At 48.8% G+C, this 23,385-nt stretch overlaps 1 protein-coding gene across 9 annotated transcripts in view; it reads left to right on the forward strand.

The window, feature by feature from the left end:
* The window catches only part of Pitpnm2 (phosphatidylinositol transfer protein membrane associated 2), a 138,482-nt gene that overhangs the window by 99,663 nt on the left and 15,434 nt on the right, over positions 1-23,385 (forward strand). For all 9 annotated transcript variants that reach the window (XM_041649150.1, XM_041649151.1, XM_041649143.1 and 6 more), the window contains 7 exons: positions 12,206-12,420; positions 13,747-13,868; positions 15,168-15,395; positions 19,770-20,072; positions 20,806-20,901; positions 22,832-22,933; positions 23,091-23,161. In XM_041649150.1, the coding sequence (XP_041505084.1) occupies positions 12,206-12,420; positions 13,747-13,868; positions 15,168-15,395; positions 19,770-20,072; positions 20,806-20,901; positions 22,832-22,933; positions 23,091-23,161 (1,137 nt within the window). The remainder of the gene's footprint in view (positions 1-12,205; positions 12,421-13,746; positions 13,869-15,167; positions 15,396-19,769; positions 20,073-20,805; positions 20,902-22,831; positions 22,934-23,090; positions 23,162-23,385) is intronic.

The following is a 23,385-nucleotide window of genomic DNA, read 5'->3' on the forward strand; positions in this document are numbered from 1 at the left end:
AACCACTTACCCCTTAATTATTTCTAGAGAGCAGGGAGAATAAGAGCTTAAATCAGGCCCCAGCTCTGAGCACTCTGGAAATAGCTCAGTCTGTTCAAGGACCAGACTCATCTGCTCATGCTGCCATTTGTCCTGCGCCCTTTAGTTCCCTTCGCAGCAGGCTACGGCAGTACAGCCCCATTGGCTCCCAGGTTGGACACCCAGGGTCCAGGAGCATGACCTCCAGCCTCTGGAGTGCCCCAAGGTATTTCTCAAGTATGGAGTCATTGTTACTCAGCCCCTCTAAATACCTCCTTTCCCAGCATCAGTCCTTAGCTTCCAGTCAATTCAATTGTGCAGTGACCCACGTCATCTGTATGATATTCAGATCTGTATCCAGACTACACAGTCCATTGACCAATTTGTACAATGTCTTTTGGTGAACGTTGATTTGCTAGCTGAAACTGTAGTAAATAGAAGCGCCTCCTACCTTGTCGGTCATGTGTGTCTACACCCTAACAAGTGCCTACACCCTCACAAGTGTCCTCTACTGCTGTGAGCTTCTAGTGCTTTTCCCTGTGCCCCTTCCAGTAAGTAAGTGGGTATGCAAAAGATAGAATGGTGAGCAAGCCAGATCTTGCCAGAAGAGGGGTTTCTGGGCCAAGTGGTCATATCCAGAGGGAGGCTAAGGAACATGGTTAGCATATACATATATATGTGTGTGCGTACGTGCGTGCACACAGATATGCACACATGCATCTACATAACATGCACAGTCCCACTCCAGTCCCCATCAGCTTGAGAGATCCACAGAGGTATGATATACCTCTCTGTAAGCTTTCATGGCCACTATAGCCCCTTTAAAGCCAGGCTTCCTGGTTGTCTTCCAGCCTTTCCTCATGCTCCACAGTGGCAGAAAGGCAGGGAGAGTTGAGTCCCTGAGTAGCAAAGTCTGTATCATCTGTTTTAAGCAGAAATCCCATGGTTCCATCTTGATATCAGGGACCCTGGAGCCAGTATATGTAGCTTGTCTAGAGGTTGAGGTGTGATCTGTTTCCAGACAATAGCACAGCTAAGTATCTTGCTCTGTAGGAGGAAATGTAGACTGTCCCAGATGAACCTGGCTCTGGGGAACAAGCAAGTGAGTCTCCCCGGCTCTCACTTACTGTTTGTTTTGGGTTTTTGTTTGTTTGTTGTTTTTGCTTTGTTTTGTGGGTTTTTTTTTAGACAGGTTTCTTTATGTAATAGTCCTGGTTGTCCTATAGACCAGGCTGGCCTTGAACTCACATATCTGCTCTCCCCTGACTCCTGAGTGCTAGGATTAAAGCATGTGCCACAATACCCATCTTGTTTTTGGTTGTTTTGTTTGTTTGTTTGGTTGGTTGGTTTTTCGAAATGGTTTCTCTGCATAGACCTGGCTGTCCTGGAACTCACTCACATCTGCCTCCTGAGTGCTAGGATTAAAGTCATGCACCATCATGCCTGGCCCCTCAATTTCTTACATAAGCTAGTTTCTTAAATGGCATTGCTCTGAAAGGGCTCTCAAAAGTAACTTTCCTTTTCCAACCTGGGCTAGTTCACCCCTCCTTAGGCAACCTGATGGTTCCCCACTCCTGAGATGTCAGCCTTAGTGTGGACACCGATTGTCATAGCACATTACAGCCCAGAATTCCTAGACTCAAGGGATCCTCCTGTCTTAGTTTCCTGAGTAGCTGGGACTACAGGTGTGAGCCACTGCTCCCAGCAAAAGTAACTTTCGTATTTGCAGATGGGAAATTGAGCCAATTGTGAAACTTAGCTCCCCCAGCTCCCTGGAGACCTGTCTGGTCCTTAAAGGCTTTGGGCTTCTGGTGGGGTCAGGAGGAATCCACTCCCAGCCTCAGAGATTAGGGAGTACATGGCAGACAGGAGTACAGAAGACAGCGGGGAAGACAAGGAGTCCTGCTTATCCAGAACAGGGAGGGCGGCACCTGAGGAGGCCTGCCTTGCCCACCCTGTCCTATAGCCTCTCCAAGATGATTCTAGTTGGAAGAGATGTGAGCTTGTTAACAGGCCTGAGAGCAGTGGTTCAACAAGAGGCCAGCTCAGACAGTTCAGATGTGGGGGCTGAAACCTGGGTGCTTGTGTCCTTCCTGTTCCTGAGACACCCACTCACAGCCAGATTTCTATCTCTAGAGGCCCTGCTCATCTCATGTGACCGATAGATCATTTCTGTACCCAGCATTCTCTGCTACTACAGGACCTGTGGGTGCCTCTTTCCTAGCCCCTGCCCCTGTCTGCTTCTCTGTTCACTCCCTCTGTGCCTGCTATGGGCTTTGTCTTCTGTGCCTCAGAACCCAGAGTTCCTGAGGGCCCGTGCCATTGCAGGGTAAGCATATGTCACAGTCACAGGATATACCCGGATGTGTGCACAGCTCACTGTGTGCCAGTCATGCCACAGTAACACAGTGTTCTGTCCCCACCTGTGTGGAGACGATTTCAGGGGAGAGTGTAGATGTATGTGTCAAATGAGAGCCAGGCAGGAGTGGCAAGAACTGAGAAATGGGAGACAGGTCTAGGTACACCCCAGGCAGATGCTGTAGGAGGCAGCATGTTCCTTCCGTGAAGGGCCTTTGGAGACAGCTGAGTGAATAGCAAAGAGGCTCGTTTGGCAGTAGCTGGAACAGGTTGTAGAAAAGACCAAGCTGGTGAGTCAGAACCATTCACCTGCCTGAGCAAGTTCTGTACCCAGGGAGTCAAGGCCAGCAGAAACCACTGCAGTACCCATACTGTCCTCTAGGGGGTCCTAAGCAAGACCTTGCTGGCCGGAGGTGGGGGTGCGTGGTGGCCGGATGGGCTTGGTCAGTACCCTGGACAGCTCTGAGCACAGCTGCTGGGGAGGGGTTCTCATTTTGCAGCCTTCCTTCAGAGGTCCCATGGAGGTTTGGTGACTATTTGCCAACTCAAGGTTCCAAGGGTGGGCAGCACTACATACTATTTAGGAATGGCCATGGGCAGGGATGTGGTAGTGGCTTCCTGTGTGGGCAGAGCATAGGGAGGCTGAGGAGAGCTTGTTTCTCTGGTATGGCTAAGCCACAGCTTTATGAGGGCTTGTTGCTCCCTTCATTACTGTGGCCAGTGGGACCCCGGGATCAGCCTGTAGAGGACTGGCTTGCTTGTGAGGACTAGATCCCACATGTCCCTTCCACAGTGACACTCCACCCCCAGGACTCAAATGCTCATATAACCAGCGGGCATACTGTGGGTGGTAAGGCCAGAATGGTGTGGCCCGCCCATGGAGTCACCGCCACTGGGGAAAAGCCTGTGTGGCTGTGCAGGAAGCACAAGGACCACTCCAGGAGGCGAAGGACTTTCCTATTAGGCAGGGGAGGGATCAACAGTCAGTGTTTCTCTGACAGATAGGCTGAAGATTAACCACAGGAGGTCATCAATAAAACTACCTAGCTAGGTGAGTAGTGCCCAACCCCAGTTCCTATTCATGTACAACCTCAAGAGTACGACCTCATCTAGACTCGGGCCTGTGCATATATAATTAGTTAAGACTTTTGAGATAAGATCATCTTAGTCCTACCCCAGGTTGACTAACTGTTGTCCGTATAAGAAGAGGAAAGGACACAGCAGCTCAGGGAGGAGGCAGGCAGGATCAGATGAGAGAGGCAGCACTACCGCAGGGGTTGGAAGGGTGGGATGGTGTCTCTAGAGCCTGTGAGGAGCAGAGCATGCTGGCCAGTCTGACAGGCAGCTTGGAGGTGGCTCGAGCCTAGATGTGCTTCAGTGAACAGGGTGAGTGCTGTGTGGGTCTCTATGGAAGAGCCTTCCCTGCCCCTGCTGTTTTTTCAGTTTTTCCTGACTCTCTGCACCCTGTCTCCACTCTGAGAGACCTCTGAGGTTCCCCAACCCCTGTAACTGGCCCATCTCCTCTTTAAACTTCTCAGCAGGCAAGTGTATTAGCCTCCTGGTGCCGTACAAAGAACCACACACACTAGCTGGCCTCAAACAGCAGAAATGGACTCTTGGATCTGCTCAGACAGTCACCACTGTCTTAGCTCCCACCTTACTGTCACTCAGGTCACTGTAGTGCTGTCCCATGTTCCAGGCCTGCAGTTACCAGCTGCAGGCACAGGGCTGATGTAAGAGGTAAAACAAGTTGTGCCATAGCACATCCGCTCGCTTCAAACCTAGCTCACAGTCCCAAGACCAGTCCATCCATCCTCCCTCCCTGTAGCAGGAGGCCGGCCGCTTGTTTGTGCCCGGCTGCCCAGACTCGAAATAACCACACAGAAACTATATTAATTAAATCACTGCTTGCCTATTAGTTCTAGCTTCTTATTGGCTAGCTCTTATATCTTAATTTAACCCATTTCCATTATTTTATATTTTACCATGAGGCTTGTAGCCTACCAGCAAGGTTCCATCTGGCAGCTTGCGTCTTTCTCCTCCGGCGGCTCCATGGTGGCTCCCAGCATTCAGTTTAATCTTCCCCACCTAACTCTACCCTATCACAGGCCAAGCCAGCTTCTGTATTCATTAACTAAGAAAAGCAACACATATACAGAAGGACTTCCCACACCACCTCCCTTCCTCTCTTCCTTTCTTCCCTTTTTCCTTTCTTCTAGACACAGTCTCACTATGTACTCTTGGCTAGCTTAGAACTCACCAAGATCCACCTGCCTCTGCCTCCCAAGAGCTGGGATTAAAGCTGTGCCTCCACCCCAGGACATTCCTTCTCCTTTCTGAAAGAGACTTTAGTCACGCCTGGCCCCGGAGCTGGACACCACGTTGTGTGCTACAGAAGTCAGGCTCTGGGGTGGTTGAAGTGATGAAGTTTGTGTGGGAGGAGCATCCAAGAGTACACATGTATCTGCACTTATCAGTATACTGAGCATGTGTGCACATGAACATACGTGCTGCTTGGGAAGCTGACCAAGGATAGCCTTAGCAATGTCATCACGTCACCATAGAAGCATAGTCTGGACTTAAAGTCACCATTGCCTCAAACATAGCATCTATAAAACAGGAAATGGACCTTTCAGACACTGGGAAGGACACATAGAGATGACCTAGGTGCTTTGTGTGTGTCACCAAGCCACCTCCCACTCTCCTATTTGGCTCTTCTTAAACCTTAGTGAATACAAGAGGCAAGACTGGGGTTTGTTTGTTGTTAGAGCAGCTTTGTGAGTCCCACACATCTGAAGGGGACAGAATTGTACAGAAGCCACCTTCTGGATGTGATATAGTGTAACATGGACGGCCAGACCTATTTGTTTGGTTTTTGTCCCGCCCGGTACCCCACAACTGTTTGGCTGCAAAGAAAATCACACAGAGATCTCTATAAGTTATAAAGCTGATTGGCTCATTAGCTCTAGCCTCTCACTGGCTAACTCTCACATCTTGATTAACCCATTTTTCTGATCTATGTTAGCCATGTGGTTCAGTACCTTTTTTCAGTGGGGCAGATCACATCCTGCTGCTTCGGTGATCTGGACAGGAGTGGGAGGAATCAACTTTCTCCTTCCCAGAATTCTCCTGTTTTAATTACATCATTTCTACTTCCTGTCTGGTTTTCCCGCCTATATTTCCTGCCTGGCCAATCAACGTTTATTTAAAACATGATTGACAGAATACAGACAATTCTCCCACAGTATGGAACTATTATGTATATGGTTGCAGGTGTCCTTGTTTTTATGTTGCTGTGGTAAAATCACAACAAGCAACTTAAGGGAGAAAAGTTTGTCTACAGCTCACAGTTCCAGGGTACAGTCCATCCTAGGATGAAGTCAAGGCTGCAAGAGCTCGAATCACCTACTCACATCTCATCCACAGCTAAGAGCAGAGAGAAATGAATGCATACGTGCTTGGTGCTCATATAACTTCTGTCCTCATACACAGGGCAGGACCCAAACCTAAGGAGTGGTACCACCCACAGTGGGCTGAGTCTTCTCACAGTATTAATGTTAATCAAGACAGCTCCCACAGACATGCCCACAAGCCAGGTTGCTCCAGATAAGCTCTCATTGAGTCTTTCTTCCCAGGATGAGTCTAGATTGTGTCAAGTTCACAATTAAAACTGATTACACAGAGGGTACATATATTTTTCTATGTTTTGAGTGTATTAAGTGTAGAAATCACAGCCAGGTGGTGGTGATGCATGACTTTAGTCCTAGCACTCAGGAGGCAGAGACAGGCAGATCTCTGTGAGTTCGAGGACAGTCAGGGCTGTTACAGTGAAACTCTGTCTCAAAAAAAAAAAAAGTAGGGCTGGAGAAATGGCTCAGAGGTTTAGAGCATTGCCTGCTCTTCCAAAGGTCCTGAGTTCAATTCCCAGCAACCACATGGTGGCTCGCAACCATCTGTAATGGGGTAGGGTGCCCTCTTCTGGCCTGCAGGCATACACACAGACAGAATATTGTATACATAATAAATAAATAAATATTAAAAAAAAAGTAGAAATCACTAGTTTGTATAGTATGGTAACTTTGGTGTAGGACATAGTTGTTACCTGTAGAATGTGCCATTGCCCTCACTCCAGCCCTTGGGAACCAACAATTGGCTTTGAACTCTGGGTTTGCCTCTTCTGGACATTTTCATTAATGGGATCACATGATGCAGCCTTTTGTGTCTGACTTCTGTCACCTAACATGTCCTCAGGGCTCGTCTACCTTTCAGCCAGTATCAGTGTCTTATTCCTCTTTATGGCTGGAGATTGTTCAGTGGGATGAATGTACCATGTTTTCCCGTGTGCTGATTGACCCCTTTTGGTGATTGTGTGTAAGTAGCATTCAGACTCTGTGAGGAAATAGGTTTTCCTCTGCTGTGCCTCTGTGCCTGCCTTTAGATTTTCTATCTATGAGGGACTGCTACACTGTTTCCGCCCTCACTCGCTGTATGTGAGGGCTCCAGTTTCTGCATTAGGCTTGGTGCTTTCTGGTTGGTTTTGGTTTGTGTTTCCTGACTATTTGTGTTGTTAAGCAACCTTCAGGCACTCACTGGCCCTGTGTATGTCTTCTGTGGAGACATGACTGTTCAAGCCTTTGGACCATTTGTGAATGTGTCATTGGTCTGTTGTTGAGATGTAGACATTATCTTTATCTTTTGGATACAAATTCCTAGCATCAGATATTACTGGCAAGTTTTCTCTTGCATTATACAAGCTCTTTTAACTTTCTTTCTGCAAAACACATGTTATCAGTTTTCATTAAATCCAGTTTCTGTGTCTTTTGCGATGAATGTTTCTGCTGGCTTCCTGTTGAAGGATGCACTTTAGCTTCCCTTGTGGACCATGGAAGTCATTTCCACCCACTTCTGCCTCATAAGGGACCACCTCCCATCTTCCTTGTAGGCACTATGTCCATTACCCCATGAGTAGATTTTGGTCACCCCTAAGATCAGATCAAGCCCCCAGCTGCCTTTTTAAACAATCTTAGCAGTTCCAGTGTTGCATGTATAAACTTTGTCTAATCCAAGCTCATAGACCTATCCCTGCATTTTCTTCTGAGAGTTTTAGTGTTTCTATCAGGGAATGTATTACTGTCAACAGCAGCCGGTGAGAGAGTCCTGTCCATTACGGAGTTTGTGGCCCTGTGTAATGCTGGGGTCCCTGCCAAAACTTCTGCTGCCTCCTCTGCTTCTCTGTCATTCTAACCGAGTAGGGTCACAGTTGGTTCCTGTTCTTCAGTTTCTCCATACGTGACTAACATCCTCCCAGTAAGTCTTTGTCTGTTCCCCTCCTTACTCACTTACACACAGCTCCCTCTTGGCTTAGCTTCCCGAATGCTCAGCGTACAGCTCTGACACACCATATCTGTCTGCAGGCGACTCTAAGAACATTGTCCTGCTGTCTTGCCTAGCAGAGCCCTGAATCCATGGATTCTTCTCTCTCTCTCTCTCTCTCTCTCTCTCTCTCTCTCTCTCACACCATATCTGTCTGCAGGCGACTCTAAGAACATTGTCCTGCTGTCTTGCCTAGCAGAGCCCTGAATCCATGGATTCTTCTCTCTCTCTCTCTCTCTCTCTCTCTCTCTCTCTCTCTCTCTCTCTCACACACACACACACACACACACACACACGCTTGTCTCACACATGTGTATAGAAAAGTCACGTGAACATAGACATTCTGACCAACAGCCTCAGTGCTTAAGCCCAGTAATGGGCAACAGTCCTCAGTTTTCCTAATCATAGGCTGATCTCAGAACACACAATTCCACCCCAGCATCCCTGGCTGTCTCTCCAAGCAGCCTGTGCCTGGCCCCAACCCAGACCCTGCTGTGGGCCTCTGCAGTAAAGTAGACAGTAACACTTAAAAGTAGCTATAACAGGGGGCTGGAGAGATGGCTCAGTGGTTAAGAGCATTGCCTGCTCTTCCAAAGGTCCTGAGTTCAATTCCCAGAAACCACATGGTGGCTCACAACCATCTGTAATGGGGTCTGGTGCCCTCTTCTGGCCTGCAGACATGCACAGAGACAGAATATTGTATATAATAAATAAATAAATAAATAAATAAATAAATAAATAAATAGTAGCTATAACACAGCATTGCTCAGCTGGGAGGCTGAGTCACGTCCAGTAGCTGGAATATTGAGAAGAGTGATAGCCCAAAGCAGGGCATACACGGTCTAGATGCGTTCTGAAGAGAACACTCGGACAACAGCCTGGAGGAGACTGTGAGTTGTGTGTATTCCTATATATACATGGTATCTGCCAGCACCACTTCAGGCATGGCTGCCCCACTCTTACAGATCAGTAGTCTAGGACCAGGCCCACCCAACAGGAGGGAATGCGTGTGTGGTCCCTGAGATTCAAGCTATCTCAGCTTCTTCCTTTCTGTCTCCACACTGTCCCAAGTGTCTGTAGTCTGGTAGTCAGCCATCACCTTGAGTGAGCTGCACCCAATACCCTGTGTCTCGGTTTCCTCACTTACAGAATGTGGAGTGCTCCCATTCTACCAGTTTGAGGATCAGGTGCAGACAAAGATAGGGTCCAGAGGTGTCTGCTCAGCCTTGGCATTCCCCGTGGGCCTCCTCAGTGAAAGCATGCACATCTCAGCCCCAGTGTGTTCTGAGTGGCCCTGTCTGTCACCTTACAGGTCCAGATCAAGCCCTGCTCTTCCCAGTCCCATCTGAAAGCATCAATGACTAAGTCAGAACAGTTGAACCCTCCTCACCTCTCTGTTTCCGGAGTCTTCAACCCTGTACCCTCAGTCCTTTCTCAGAAACAAACCTGAGCAATATATGGACTTTGGAGCCTTGTAGACCATACCCAATACTTATTACAGCTGGAGTTAACTGTCTTCCCAAGGCAGACAGGGACCAGCTGTCCTCATAGGCCGGAGTTTTCATGGCGGTAAAACTTTTCCTTGCAGTGCAACTCGGAGACTTCTCACTAGCTTGGGTAGTTCTGGGTTTTTCTTCACTTTTTAAAAAAATTACATTTATTTGGGTCAGGCATGGTGGCACGTTTTTAACCTCAGAACTTGGGAGATCTGTGTGAGTTCAAGGCTAGCCTGGTCTGCATAGTGAGCCAGAAGTACACAGATAGACCCTCTCCCTCTCTCTCTAAAATCATTTTTCTTTTTTGGGGGGGAAGGGGCAGGGAAGCATGTGTTCCATGGCACGCCTGTGGAGGTCAGAGGGCAATTTTCAGGAATCAGTTCTACCTTCTACCATGTGGGTCCTAGGGATTGAAATCAAGTTGCCAGGCTTGGTGACAAGGGCCCTACCCACGAACAATCTTGCTGGAACTTTCTTTACTTTTCTGTTTTGGTGGTTGTTGTTTTCTATTATTATTATTATTAATTTTATTGGTGTTTTTAGCCTATATGTATAAATGTATACATATAGGCTGGATCCTAGAGTTACAGACAGTGTGAGCTGCCATATGGGTGCTGGGATTTGAACCCGGGTCTTCTAGAAGAGCAGTCAGTGCTCTTAACCGCTGAGCCATCTCTCCAGCCCCGGTGGTGGTTGTTTGCAAAGAGACTTTTTTTTTTTAAATAGCCCAGGCTGAACTGGAATTCATAATCTCCCTGCTTCTGCTGGAATTACAGGCATGAGTACGAAGCCCAGCTGATCTGTATTGTTTTCATCTTAAGTTTTTGACAGTTTTGTACATGTGCACAATGAATTTTAGTTGTCTTTGCCCCCTTGCTATTACAGTGTCTCATCTCTGCTCCATCCCACTGAATCCCAGCAAGGTCCCCCACCTCCATGACTTTTGTGCGCATGCCGCCCAGTGCATTTAATTAGGGTTGCCTGCATGAGTGGGAAAATATTTACTGGAGCATGGGCAACTTAGCATTGGCTACACCACTGAAGAAAGTGACAGCTGACAGCCCCTCCCCAAGCCACCATTTACAGCCAGAGGCCCCCTGAGTCCTTCCCCCAGTCTTGGACAACTTTGTGTAGTAGTAACTATGGCTACAATGAGTTCATGAACACAATGGCATTGTGTGTCCAGAAGACAGTTTTCTACAGCACACCTCTCCATCTTCAGGCTTTATGTTCTCTTTGTCCCCAATTCCACAGTGTTCTTTGAGTCTTGATTGGGGTACTGGGTATGTTCCATTTAGGGCAAGCATATCACCTATCATTCTTTATGTTTAATTCAAGAATTTGCACATATAGAATGTACATGGGTCATAAGCACCACTGTGGTGGGCTCATGGCAAGTGAATAGACCTTTGGGAGCAGTGCCATTTCTGGAAACAGAATTTTCTTAGCCACCAGTAAACCTGTGTGTCCAAAGAACCCCTTAAGTCCTAAGCAAACAGAGGGCAATGCCAGATGTCCTGTCTGTTATTCTGCACCTTATTATTTTGAGAGAGGGTCTGTCCTTTGAAGCAGCTAGGCAGCTGGCAAGTCCCACATCCTGTTGTCTCTGCCCTCTACAGTGTTGGGGTTACAGGCATGCATCAGTCACACATGGCTTTACATGGCTTCCAGGGTTCTGAATTCAGATCCTTGTGCTTGCACAACAAGCACTCTTACCCGCTGAGTCATCTCCCGGGCCAGGGTATACCGTTTCTTCAGATGGTGGCCAGCTGGATGGTTTCTACCTTCTTGCTACCATTCAAGTACAAGGTTTTGTGTAATACAGAGAGGTGAGATTCCAACTTGCTTTAGTTTTTATTGTTGTTTACAGATGTTTGGGACCTTTTGCAATAACGTATGGATTGTAGCATCCATGTGCTGCTCCTACAAAATAAAAACACTAGAATTTTGCTGGTGACTGCACAGGTCTTGCAGGCTTCTTTGGGATTATTGTTGTCTTCACAATGTTGAGTCTAACCTATGAAGAGAGGATGCTTTTCCAGTTGTGTAGGTCTTTAGTTTCTTTTGGTTCTGTGGTCTTCAGTTTTCACCTCTGGTCAAATGGATTCCTGTTTGTTCTGACAAATGCTTTTATAAACACAACCAGTTTCCTTTTGTGTTCTTCAGCTTAGTGTGTTGATTTTGTGTTCTGAAGCTTTGCTGAATTCATTTAATTAAGCCTAAGAGATTTAAGGAAAATTCTTTAGAGTTTTCTATATAAAGATTATGTTCTCGACAAACTAAAATGATTTTTACTTTTTCTTTTCCAGTTTGGATGCCTTTTATTATTTCTTTTTCTTGCCTAATTATTGTGCCTGGAACAAACAGTACAAAACTGCCTAGAAGCAGGAGTAGGCACCCAGCACTGGAGAAATGGCACGCACTTGTAACCCCTTTAGGAGGCTAGAAATGCAAATCAGTACCATCCCTGCCTATGCTGTGACCTTGTCTCAAAAAATAAACAAAGAAAATAAAAGGAAGAAGAGGCCAGGTGTGGCAGTGCTCACCTTTAACTCCAGTACTTAGGAGGCAAAGTAAGGCTGATCAAGTGAGTTCAAGTTTAAGGCCAGCCTGATCTACAAAGGAAGTTCAGGTCAGTCAGAGACCCTGTCACAAAGACAGGGAGGAGGAAGAAGAGAAAAGGGGGAAAATGGGCATCTTGGGAAAGCTCAGCCCTAGGATAGATAGAGTCAAAATAGATGATTTGTGCTTTTGATACTTATAGTTAAAGAAAAAACTCAGGGCTCTGTTCTCTTCCTTCAGACGGCTTGGGGCTCATAGAGCCACAGTGCAGATTTAGGAGGCCGTGGTGTCCTAAGGTGACACAGAAAGAGCCAGCCTCAAGGCTGAAGACCTTTTCTGTTCTGTCCTCTGAGCCTCTTCTCTATGTTGACCACACATCAACATGTTTTCCCCCATAGAAGAAAAGCCGCAACGAGACCCATGGACAAGGCAGTGGCGTGGAGATCCTGGAGAACCGGCCCTACACAGATGGTCCTGGTGGCTCTGGGCAGTACACCCACAAGGTGTATCATGTGGGCATGCACATCCCTGGCTGGTTCCGTGCCATCTTGCCCAAGGCAGCCTTGCGGGTGGTGGAGGAGTCCTGGAATGCCTACCCCTACACCCGAACCAGGTGTGCCTGCCTCTACCTCCTCAGCATGCCATCTGCTAGGGGAACTCCACAGCGTGTGTCCAGGAATTCTCCTGGCAGACTCAACCCCCTGCACCCCTACAAGCATCAAACTCTGCCTCACACATGTCCCCTAATGGTTCACAGGTGGTCACGTGCAGGAACGGGACAGATGCCCCTGTATTGTCTGCCTCCAAGAAATGGCAATTGAAGTCATGAAGGCAGGGACTGAGCAAGGGCTGGCATCTAGGAAAGTTCAGGGAATGAACATTCTCTAAGTTCCCATGAACAGAGACAGCCTACTAGGAAGAAGTGTGAACTGAAGGTAGACCAGATGGTCCAAAGTCTCCCAACTCTGGGACTCTAAAGCTTCTGTAGCTTTGTTAATACATCCCTTGGTAAGCAGGGCTTTTCTCAGAACCCCAACAGGGGATCTTCACTCTTTTCTCCCCAGTGCTAGCTCTCATTGAGCAAGGGTACTCCCCTTTAGCTTCCCAGGGCTTCCTCCCCTCAAACCCCACACCTGGAAAATGCTGAGAGCTAGTTTAAGATTTCCGAGAGCACTTCTCCATCCCAGAAAGGAGCTGTTCTGTTTTCAGAGTGGGCTACTTGCTGGTGTCACATACCAGGAATGTCTGCCCAGATCCACTGACTTCATAGCACACTGCCATTGTGGCTGTGGATGCATTCCCACCACACCATACTCATATGGATGCCAGATGTGGGAAGCTTCTAGAAGCTACCAAGGAAGTTCAATAGCTCTCATCCCTGTCTTTCTCTCCCACATGCTGGCTTAGGACAAGATGGCAATATAGGAAATAGACGTGACTGTCACATCTCAGCTAACTCCACCTATCTTCGTTACATTTCTCTTACTGTGAATAGACACCTTGACCAATGCAATTTATAGAAGAGTTTATTGGGGCTTATGGTTTCAGAGGATGAGTCCATGACCATCACAATAGGGAGCATGGCAGCAGGCAGGAAGCTGTGGTGCTGGAGCAGTAGCTGAGAACTTACACCTTATCCACAAACATGAAGCAAAGGGAGACAGAGCACTAACTGGGAATGGCATGGGCTTCTGAAACTTCAAAGCCCACCACCAGTGAAACACCTCTTCCAACCAGGCCATACTTCCTAATCCTTCCCAAAAAGTTCCATCAACTAGGGACCAAGTATTCACATATATGAGCCTGGGGGGGGGGGGCATTATCATGTAATCGACCACACCACCTACCCACTTTACTTTGTTTTCAGTGTGGTCCAACAGACTGCTAGCTAGTGACAGCCCCTCCAGGGTTCAGTCCCAGTGGATGTTTTTTCTCTCAGGTTCACCTGTCCCTTTGTAGAGAAGTTCTCCATTGACATTGAGACCTTTTATAAGACCGATACTGGGGAAAACAATGATGTGTTCAGCTTGTCTCCTGTGGAAAAGAACCAGCTGATAACAGGTGAGCATGACAGCTGAAGCCTAGAAGGCAGCATTGCCACCCCAGGTCACCCTAACTCTGTCCCTCTGCCCTTGCCTGATCTCATCCTGAGAGTATGTTGGATTCTTAGGTGGTGGGTAGGATGGGGCACAGAGTGAGGCAGGACAGGCTTCCATGTCCTGAATGTGCATGCCAAGTCTGTCGGCTTTCTCCTCCCTATACATGGGCTTGTGGACTCTTGGGGTACTGTCTGGCTAAAAGCTGCTTGTGAATGCCATGCCTACAGTAGACTGGCCCACACTATGGTGTCTGTGGCTGGAGTGACGGTGGCCTTTGCTGCTTTGCTCTCCAGCTAATGTCACTCTGCAGGAGGTGGTCTCCATTTGTTAAGCTTTTTTGTTTTAGACAGTGTCTTACTCTGTAGTTCTGATTAGCCTAGAACTCACAGAGATCTGACTGCCTCTGCCTCCCGAGTCCTAGGATCAAAAGTATACACCACCATGCCCAGCTAACTCTTTTAAAAGAGAAATCAGAGTTGGAGATTTTTCATGTGAAATTTCCCCAATTTTTAAACATTGACAAAATGTTTAACAAAATGGCAAACAAAACACATCTGAGGGCCTAACACGGTTCTGCAAGCCTCTTCTAGATGGTAGTCTCTGGCCCAGGTCTACTTGCTTAGGTGCTATTCAGGGGCCTCATCTAGTGACAAAGGACCATTGCATCCTGATTCTTCATCCCCTCCACAGTATGTCCTTGACAAGCATCCCATTGGTCCCCAAGATCCCACCTCAATCCAACACTGTTCTACTCCTGTGGCCAAAACGCCACCCTACTCTGGAAAGGTTCCTCAGTCTTGTCTATCCTTCCCTACCCTGTATTCTTCACGGGAATTCTTTTCCCATTGTCTCCTTGATTCACTACCCCATTTACGTGGACTATAGTATGTCAAGCTGACTGTAGAAAAAAACTACAAGAACCAGGCCAGGTAGTACAGGCTGTTATTGAAGCTGCTTATGGGGAGATGGGAGGATCATAAGTTCAAAGCCACCTGGACAACTTAGTTTATGACCTTGTCTTAAAATAAAAAGTAAAAATAGGGTTGGTGATAGAGCTTAGTGATAGAGCATTTATTTAGCATGTGTGAGGCCTTAGGTTCAGTCCCAGTGTCATACACACTAAAGGAAACAGGAAAGGCTCTGGGCTGGCAGTCAGGGAGTCACCAGAAACCTTGTCCTATACACACACCATCATACATGAGTCCTGGAAAGGGTGAATAGAATTTGGGCAAACGTGACCACTCGCAGGGTGTCCCCATAGACATCATCGATATCGTCAAGGATCCTGTGCCTCCCAGCGAGTATAAGACTGAAGAAGATCCAAAGCTGTTCCAGTCAATCAAAACTCATCGGGGGCCCCTCTCTGACAACTGGATTCAGGAGTACAAGAAGCGACTCCTCCCCATCATGTGCGCCTACAAGCTCTGCAAGGTGGAGTTCCGATACTGGGGCATGCAGTCCAAGATAGAGAGATTCATCCATGACACAGGTGAGTGTGTGCAGGGCTGGGGTACGCCTGCCCGTCTGCCTATGCCCATATTCTCCATATGCTGGTTGTGTACTTACAGTTTACTCCTAGGAGGTGACTCTGTATTAAGTTCTCTAGAGAAATGGGATTGATAAACTGAGAGAGAGAATAAACAGGATTTATCAGAGTAGTGTAGGCTGTGGTTCAAGTACTCTAACAATGGCTGCCTCCCGATGAAAAGTCCAAGAATCTAGTCGTTTGGTCCATGGGGCTGGTGGTCTCACCTGGTCTTCACACACACTGGAACCCAGAAAAAGTAGGCTCTGATGCCAGTGAAGAAATAGACCTGCCAGTGACAGTGAGGGCAGGCAGGAAAAGGGCAAAGCTTTTTTTTTTTTTTTTTTTTTTTTTGGTTTTTCGAGACAGGGTTTCTCTGTGGCTTTGAGCCTATCCTGGAACTAGCTCTGTAGACTAGGCTGGTCTCGAACTCACAGAGATCCGCCTGCCTCTGCCTCCTGAGTGCTGGGATTAAAGGCGTGCACCATCGCCCGGCCAAGGGCAAAGCTTTTTCTTCACTGCCGTTTATATAGGCTGCCACCAGAGGTGTCTCCCAGATTTAGGGTGGGTCTTCCTACCTCAAACATCCAATCCAGAAAATTCCCTCCCAGATGTGCCCAGCTGCTTGGGCTTTAGTTAATTCCAGGTGTGGTCAAGTTGACAACAAGAACAGCTACCACAGACCCTGAAGCCTGTGCCCAGCTCCCTTTCCCCACGCTATCTTGGCCATCTGTGACCAGTGTGCCTGCTGTCCATGCATTGCCCAAACATTCCGGACCTGGCTGGTATCTGATAATGTAGCCTGCACCCCACTGAAGCCAGACAGCGCCCCTCCTGCCACTGGGGCTCCTGGCTCCCAGGCTTTTTTCCCTCTATCTGAGGAGGTCCAGATCCTAGCTGGTCCTTAGCTCTGCTTCTTCACAGGCTGGAAACTTCAGATGGCCGAGTGGTTCAGATTTGTGCCCTTCACACCCACATGGCCTTCCCAGAGCAGGTGTTCAAGGAACAGGTGGACTAACAGATGCCTGGGAGCACCCAGCCAAGGAAGGCTGTCCCAAGGCTCTCCTTCTCTATTTCCCTTGGAGCCCTAGACTCATGACCCCACAGTAACATCCAGGAAGAGGCCTTGGGACACCACAAACAAGGGAAACTTACTTTATGCGTGAATAGAGCCACATCATTGACACCATGTACCACCCTCGTCACATTGACTCATGATTACCCATGATGGGGCACTATTGCCTGTTTATACACTCATGACTACCCATTATGGGGTACTGTTGCCCTGTTTGTAGAAGATGAACAAAGACCCCCACATAAACTGAACCCAGAACAGATACTCTGCGCTGGCAGTGGAGGTATCAGTAGACAGCCCCGTGCAGTATGGATGCTAGAGTACCTGTGCCTTCAGCAGCACACTGGGCTCTGAGTACAGAGCCTCCCACCTGGAAAGGCAGTGATGATGTGTACACAACAGCCTTGCGGTGTTGTACACCATGGGACAGTTTCACCAGCTCCACCCCCGGGGCAGCATCTCAGATACATCCCTTCCTGCTCCTTTTCCAGCAGTGTCCATGACAGTTGAGTGGAGGTGGCAGAAGGATAGAACACATCCCTACAGTCTGCCTGTCTAACCCATGGTAGCCGGGATTGACCAAAACAGCCTCCCTACTACCTCCCCACATCCCTGACTGAGACCTCAGGCCAGGAGGACAGTGTTGTAGAGGCAGCTTAGATCTCAGCCTGTCCACCTCACTGGGCCTTCCTCCTCCTGTCCATAGTCCCCACCTTCTAAAACAGGAGCACAGGCTTCATCTCACAGGCAGTAACTGTGGTGCTACCCTGGCCCTTTCCTTGCTCCCCTGTCTTGCTGGCTTGTCCTACCCTTTACTGTCGTCTGCCCTGTATGACCTGCTTGGGGGTCCCTGGTCCTGGAGATAGTGGTTCCCAGGCTCTATGATCCCCATTCCCCCACCATCCCTATGTAACCCCTGAGTTTCTGACAAAACCCAGACTCCTCAGCTTTCTGAAGTTTGATCTCTGAAAGGAGGGTGGAGGGCACAGTTGTGAGGATAGCTGTGACATGCCATCCCCACGCTGCCATAGCAGTCACTGTTGCCTCTCTGAGTCCCACGTTCCTCATCTGTGAGGTGGGTGAAATAGTACCAGTTCTGCAGAGCTCCTGTGGGGTGAATCTCGGTGTGCAGAGCTGCAGGCAGACATGACCCAGCCCTCTCTGAGCATGGTGAACATCATTGTACTGACAATACAATGATGAAAGAAATAACTCCCAAAACTTAAGCTGCTCCCTTTGTGCCTCTACAGTAGTGCAATGTGCCATCCATCCCTTCCAGCCAGCCCACGAGGAAAACATTCCATGTTAAGTTAGAGTGGACTGTGAGCCCAAAAGACAGGCTCAGAAAAGGAAACTGAGACTCACTCCTGAGACCTCCCTCAAGTGTAAACTAGGAATACAGTCAGCTGAGGCTGAAGGAGAGTACCATCCTGCTCCATGGGTGCGCAGAGGTCTCCACAGCTAGCCCCTCAGAGGAAAGGAGGCATGGGGCATGGGAGGAGAAAGGGGCAAAGCCTGAGGACATGCCAGGGCTGAGCCTCTTGGAGTGCTGCTCTGAGAACCAGCCATCACTCCCCAAGGATGTCCTCTGGAGAAACTCATGTACATTTAAGGCATGTTCAGGGCCACAAAATAGAAAAATTAGTCAGGCAATGATAACACATAGCTTTAATCCCAGCACTCAGAAAGCAGAGGCAGGTAGATCTCTGTGAGTTGAAGGCCAGCCTGGTCTACATTATATAAATGAGCCAAAGATCAACCAGCAGGAAAAGAACTAAATAAAACAGTGTTTCAGTTGTATCAATAACAAACCCCACACCTAGAGCCACATAAGAGTGTGGGAAAGGAGAGACTCAGTCAGAGAAGCTCATGGTAGAAAACACACAGCACAGCGCATAGATATCTGTTTCCCCAGACAGACCGTTCCAACACACTGTGGGAAACACATCTGTGCACTAAACCCAGAAACAAGAAACAGCAAACACAAAACCCGGGACCTGTGCTTCTAGGAAGAGAGGAGGGGTTTTTTGTTTGTTTTTGTTTTTTCGAGACAGGGTTTCTCTGTAGCTTTGGAGCCTGTCCTGGAACTCACTCTGTAGCCCAGGCTGGCCTCGAACTCACAGAGATCCGCCTGCCTCTGCCTCCCGAGTGCTGGGATTAAAGGTGTGCGCCACCACTGCCCGGCTAAGAGAGGAGTTTTTGAAGAACCCCGACACTCTGGTCCTTTGCTGAGTGGTGTGGACACTAATGTGCTACTTCCCTTCTATGCTTTTTTTTAATGTCTATGTGTGTATCTGTGTGTGTGTGTGTGTGTGTGTGTGTATGTGTATGTCTGTGTCTGTGTATGTCTGTGGGGGGGGGGAATCTGTGTGTCTGTCTGTGTGGGAACGTGCATGTGAGTGCAGAGACCTGTGGAAGCCAGGTGAGGGTGTTGGATTCCTGGAGTTAGAATTATAGGTGATTGTGAGCAGCCTGTGGGTACTGGAACTGAACTCTGATCTTTTGGGAAAGCAGCAAGTACTGTAGAGATCAGAGGACAGCTTTTCCTTCTACAGTGTGGGTTCCAAGGATTAAGCTCCAGCTGTTAGAAATGTGGGGCTAGGGGGGCTAGCTCACTCAGTCAGTAAAATGCTTGCTACAGAACCTTGAGAACTGAGCTTTGATCCCACATAACCAACGAAGCTCAGTGGTGTATGCCTATAATCCAAGTGCTGGGGAGGCAGAGACAGAAGAATTCCTGGTGCTAGCTGGCATCCAGTCTAGCCAGATCAGCAAATTCTAGGTTCAATTAGGGACCCTGCCTCAAAAAAATAAGGTGGAAAAACGATAGAGGAAAGACACCCAATGTTGACAACCTGTGGCTTCCGTACATATGCACATGCATAACACACACACACACACACACACACACACACACACGAGACAGACAGACAGAAAGAGAACCCAACCCATTTTAAAATCTGCTCTTCTTTGGGAAATTCAACAAGAAAAGTAGACCAGGCACCGAGACAGGAGACTCTTGGGAATTAACAGTGCCACTTGTCCTTGGGGCGTGAAGGCCCTCCAGTGAACTATGGCTTCTGACCAGAGCCTCTACTTAGCAAGCCTGGCCCTGCAAGTGTACGGCCACTGTGAGCCCCAGGCCATCTGGGAGCCAGTTTTCTAGGGTGGCAATGGAGGAACTGAGGCACAAATAAGCAGTGACTCGAGCTGACCTACCCTGTGCCCGGTGCACACGGCCTCTGTCCCCTGGCTCTGTACAGGCCTACGGCGGGTGATGGTGCGGGCCCACCGGCAGGCCTGGTGCTGGCAGGATGAGTGGTATGGGCTGACCATGGAGAACATCCGAGAACTGGAAAGGGAAGTACAGCTCATGCTGTCCCGAAAAATGGCCCAGTATGCAGAGAATGAAGGAACGTCGGAGCTCTGCAAAGACAGCTCCCCTCAGGTCCAGGCATCGACAGCAGCCTCTGAACCCAGCAGCAGCAATGGGGAGGCCCTGGGCCGGGGCCTGAAGAAGCAGTGGTCCACCTCCTCCAAGTCCTCGAGATCCTCCAAGCGGGGAGGTGAGCTGGGGTTCCTGCCTTTTGATTCAAGGCTTACCTTCCCAGTTTCCAGGCCACTGCTGCGTCCTTGTAGTTCTGGGTCTTTCCTCTGGACATAGTAGAGCTAACTCTGTGGAGCCTTTCCCGTTCTAACTGGTACCAGGTGGGACTTTACCATGAAGTGAAGCTGCCTCTTCCACGCAGCACCCCCAGACTTACCTGTAAGCCCCAGACAGACAGTCTGTAACTTCGTGACTCCGGGGAGTGATTCTGGGTAGGCCTCCCAGTAAGAGAAGACATCTTCAAGGTATCAGATCCTGGACCACAAGGTGAAGCAGGGTCTCCCCATGCAGCCAGTCAAGCCCCTGTAACATGCCTTTCCAGCCCAGTGCACCTGGCCCTGGGCTCATGGCATTGGGATGAGGTGAACCAGTACCTTATTCTTCTGTTTCTTCCTGCTGCCCTGCCCTGTCAGCTCTGCTGGGGCCACATTTAAGGAGCTTACTTATGGTCAGGTCCAGCGCTACTCTGAGCATACACCCCAAGCTCTCCCTGGACAAGGCAGCCAAGTGGTCTACATAGGTGGGCCCTAGACACTCAGCCCCTGCTTTCTTCATTTCTGTCTAGAGTGAACTTTTCTGATGGTGCCCACTTAGCCCTCCAAGCTGCCATCACAATTCCCTGCTTGCTGTGACTGGCTCAACAGAGTTTTTCTCTGCAGGCCAGACCATCACACACGGGTTTTGCCTTTCAGCCAGCCCCTCCAGACATAGCATCTCAGAGTGGAGGATGCAGAGCATCGCCAGGGACTCCGATGAAGGCTCGGAAGATGAGTTCTTTGATGCACAAGGTAGGTAGACAGCTCCTACAGCCTGTGGGGACTTCTGGGGCCAAATGCACAGAATTGTTAAAGGGTATGAAGCACCTGTCACTGTACTGCTCCTGTGACCTGTACCTACACCGTCACAGGGGGCAGCCTGGGGCTTGGATGTAGAACACAGAGAATGAGATGAGGTCACTGGGAAGCCACCTCACTTGAGTTTAGGGTCTAAGTCAGGACTTAGGGCATAGAAGGAGAGTGCTGTTCTCTTGAACAGGAATAGGTAGGTTCTGCCTACCCATACCTACATAGCCGTATGTATACATACATAGCCGTATGTATACTTACATAGCCATACCTACCCCCACCTCATAAATGACACAGAGTTCTACCAAAGCCTTTCCCAGATTAATTTGTCTCCATAAGTATGACTTAACAGCATCCTCAATTTTTGTGCTTGTTTTATTGTGCTGTTGCTTTTCTTCATTAAATTAATGTAAATTAATATGCATCTAATGTGGATACTTTAGAAAAAGCAATAAGCAGAAACTAGATGAACTTAACCATTTTCCCACTAATGGCAATAAGTACAGCGGGCACACAGCCAATTGCTCACCTGTGCTGGAAAATGCAAGCACTGCCTTACACGAAACCACAAAGATGCTCTCAACAAAGTCAAAGGGGCCAGCAGGCAAGCCCAGGAAGATGGGTGCTACTGCACGCTGGCAGCCCCGCCAGCCCCAGAGCACACAAATAACAGGAGTGCAGAATGATGAGAGCGTGCCCACAGCTGAAGAGCAGGGTCCTCTCGTCCTGTGTCCTAGCGTGGAGGGGCAGAGGAGTTGCCCACATGTGGCATCTTAATTACCTGGCCAGCCATACCTACAGGGAGAGAACATGGAGGAGTCCATGTCCTGGCTTGTCCTGGAGTTAGACAACCTGGAAAGGGGCTACAGGGGATTCCTGAGCCAATCTCTGCACTTGACAAGAATGGAGAAGGGTGTCTTTAGTGCCCCACCCTTCCCAGCTGGCTCTTTTTCCTTGAAAGAGGAAAAACACCTCATGTTGAAAAAGACTGTAGGGCAAAGGCACAGCTGCCAAAGCAGCAGGCTTCTCAGGTCCTGCCCAGGAGCCAAGGAGGAGAGGGCGGCCAGCATGAGCTTGAGCCCAGGCAGCTGCCCGACCCTGGGAGCAGTTCTTGGGAAGCAGAAATGAGAGTCCAATCTTGGGTGACATGTTCACACCAGCACCTTCCCTGAGCTGTGTCTTTCTGGACGTTAAACAGCATCAGCTGTGAATGGATAAACAGGGACAAGGGTAGGTCTGCAGAGGGAAGGAGGTGCCACCACACTCTGCAGAGAAGTCGAACCTCAAAAGCACAGAGCTGTGAGGACACAGTCATGCACGGAAGACCACACAGTGTGTGACTGTGTCCACTAAAAATGCCCAGAGTCAGCAGAGGCCTGGACGAGAGTTCGTTATGCTGTGAGGCCTGACTGCTTGTCATCAAGCATGAAGCTTCTATTCGAGGTAATGGGAATAGTTTAGAATTAAATAGTGATGTGCCCACAGCATAATGAATATACTACATGTCCCTTTAATATGGTGTGGATGGGAATTTCTGTGATTGGCCAGTTGGTTTGCAGCTGCCTGGCTGTCCTATTAAGACAGAGCTGAGGGGCTGGAGAGATGGCTCAGAGGTTAAGAGCATTGCCTGCTCTTCCAGAGGTCCTGAGTTCAGTTCCCAGCAACCACATGGTGGCTCACAACCATCTGTAATGAGGTCTGGTGCCCTCTTCTGGCCTGCAAGCATACACACAGACAGAATACTGTATACATAATAAATAAATAAATATTAAAAAAAAGAGACAGAGCTGAGAACACTAGGCATGCGGACTCCAGGAACATAGGAGGTTCAGTGTGTCCCCAGTCCCCACTGAAGTCTCTCTTTCTCCCCCAGAGGATCTGTACAATGAGGAAGTATTCCCCAAGGACATCACTAAATGGAACTCCAATGACCTCATGGACAAAATGGAAAATCCAGAGCCTGAGGACCCACAGGGTAACCAGCCTGGGGGGTGAGGGTGTGGCCTACTCCTGTCTTACCCAGTTCTCACACAATGGTGGGTCCCAGGGGTTTGCGGGATTCCTGGGCCACAGCTCCCTTTGGCTACCAGGTGTCCACAACACCAGTAGTTAGTGTGGCTTCTGTGTTGCAGACGGTCTATACGGCCAGAGTGGCCCTGAGTTCAGGGTGGCCTCCAGTGTGGAGCAGCTGAACATCATTGAGGTGGGTGCTCTGGACACTGAGTGACTAAGGCTGTGGGGAGGGGACTGGGGGCTGGGGGCCCAGTACAGAGGCAAAGCTCCCCAGAGCCAGACATTCACCAGAGAGGCTGGGGTCCCTTTCCCTGCCACCTTCTGTGGAGACACCAGCTAGCCCCATCTCTATGATATTCCTGAGAACCAAGGACAGCAGACAGCCCCCAAGAAAAACCTTGACTAAGCTCCTCC

The sequence above is a fragment of the Microtus oregoni genome, unplaced genomic scaffold (assembly GCF_018167655.1).
Source record: "Microtus oregoni isolate MIOR12 unplaced genomic scaffold, Mior012 000003F_ref0000135, whole genome shotgun sequence".
NCBI classification, from domain to species: domain Eukaryota; kingdom Metazoa; phylum Chordata; class Mammalia; order Rodentia; family Cricetidae; genus Microtus; species Microtus oregoni.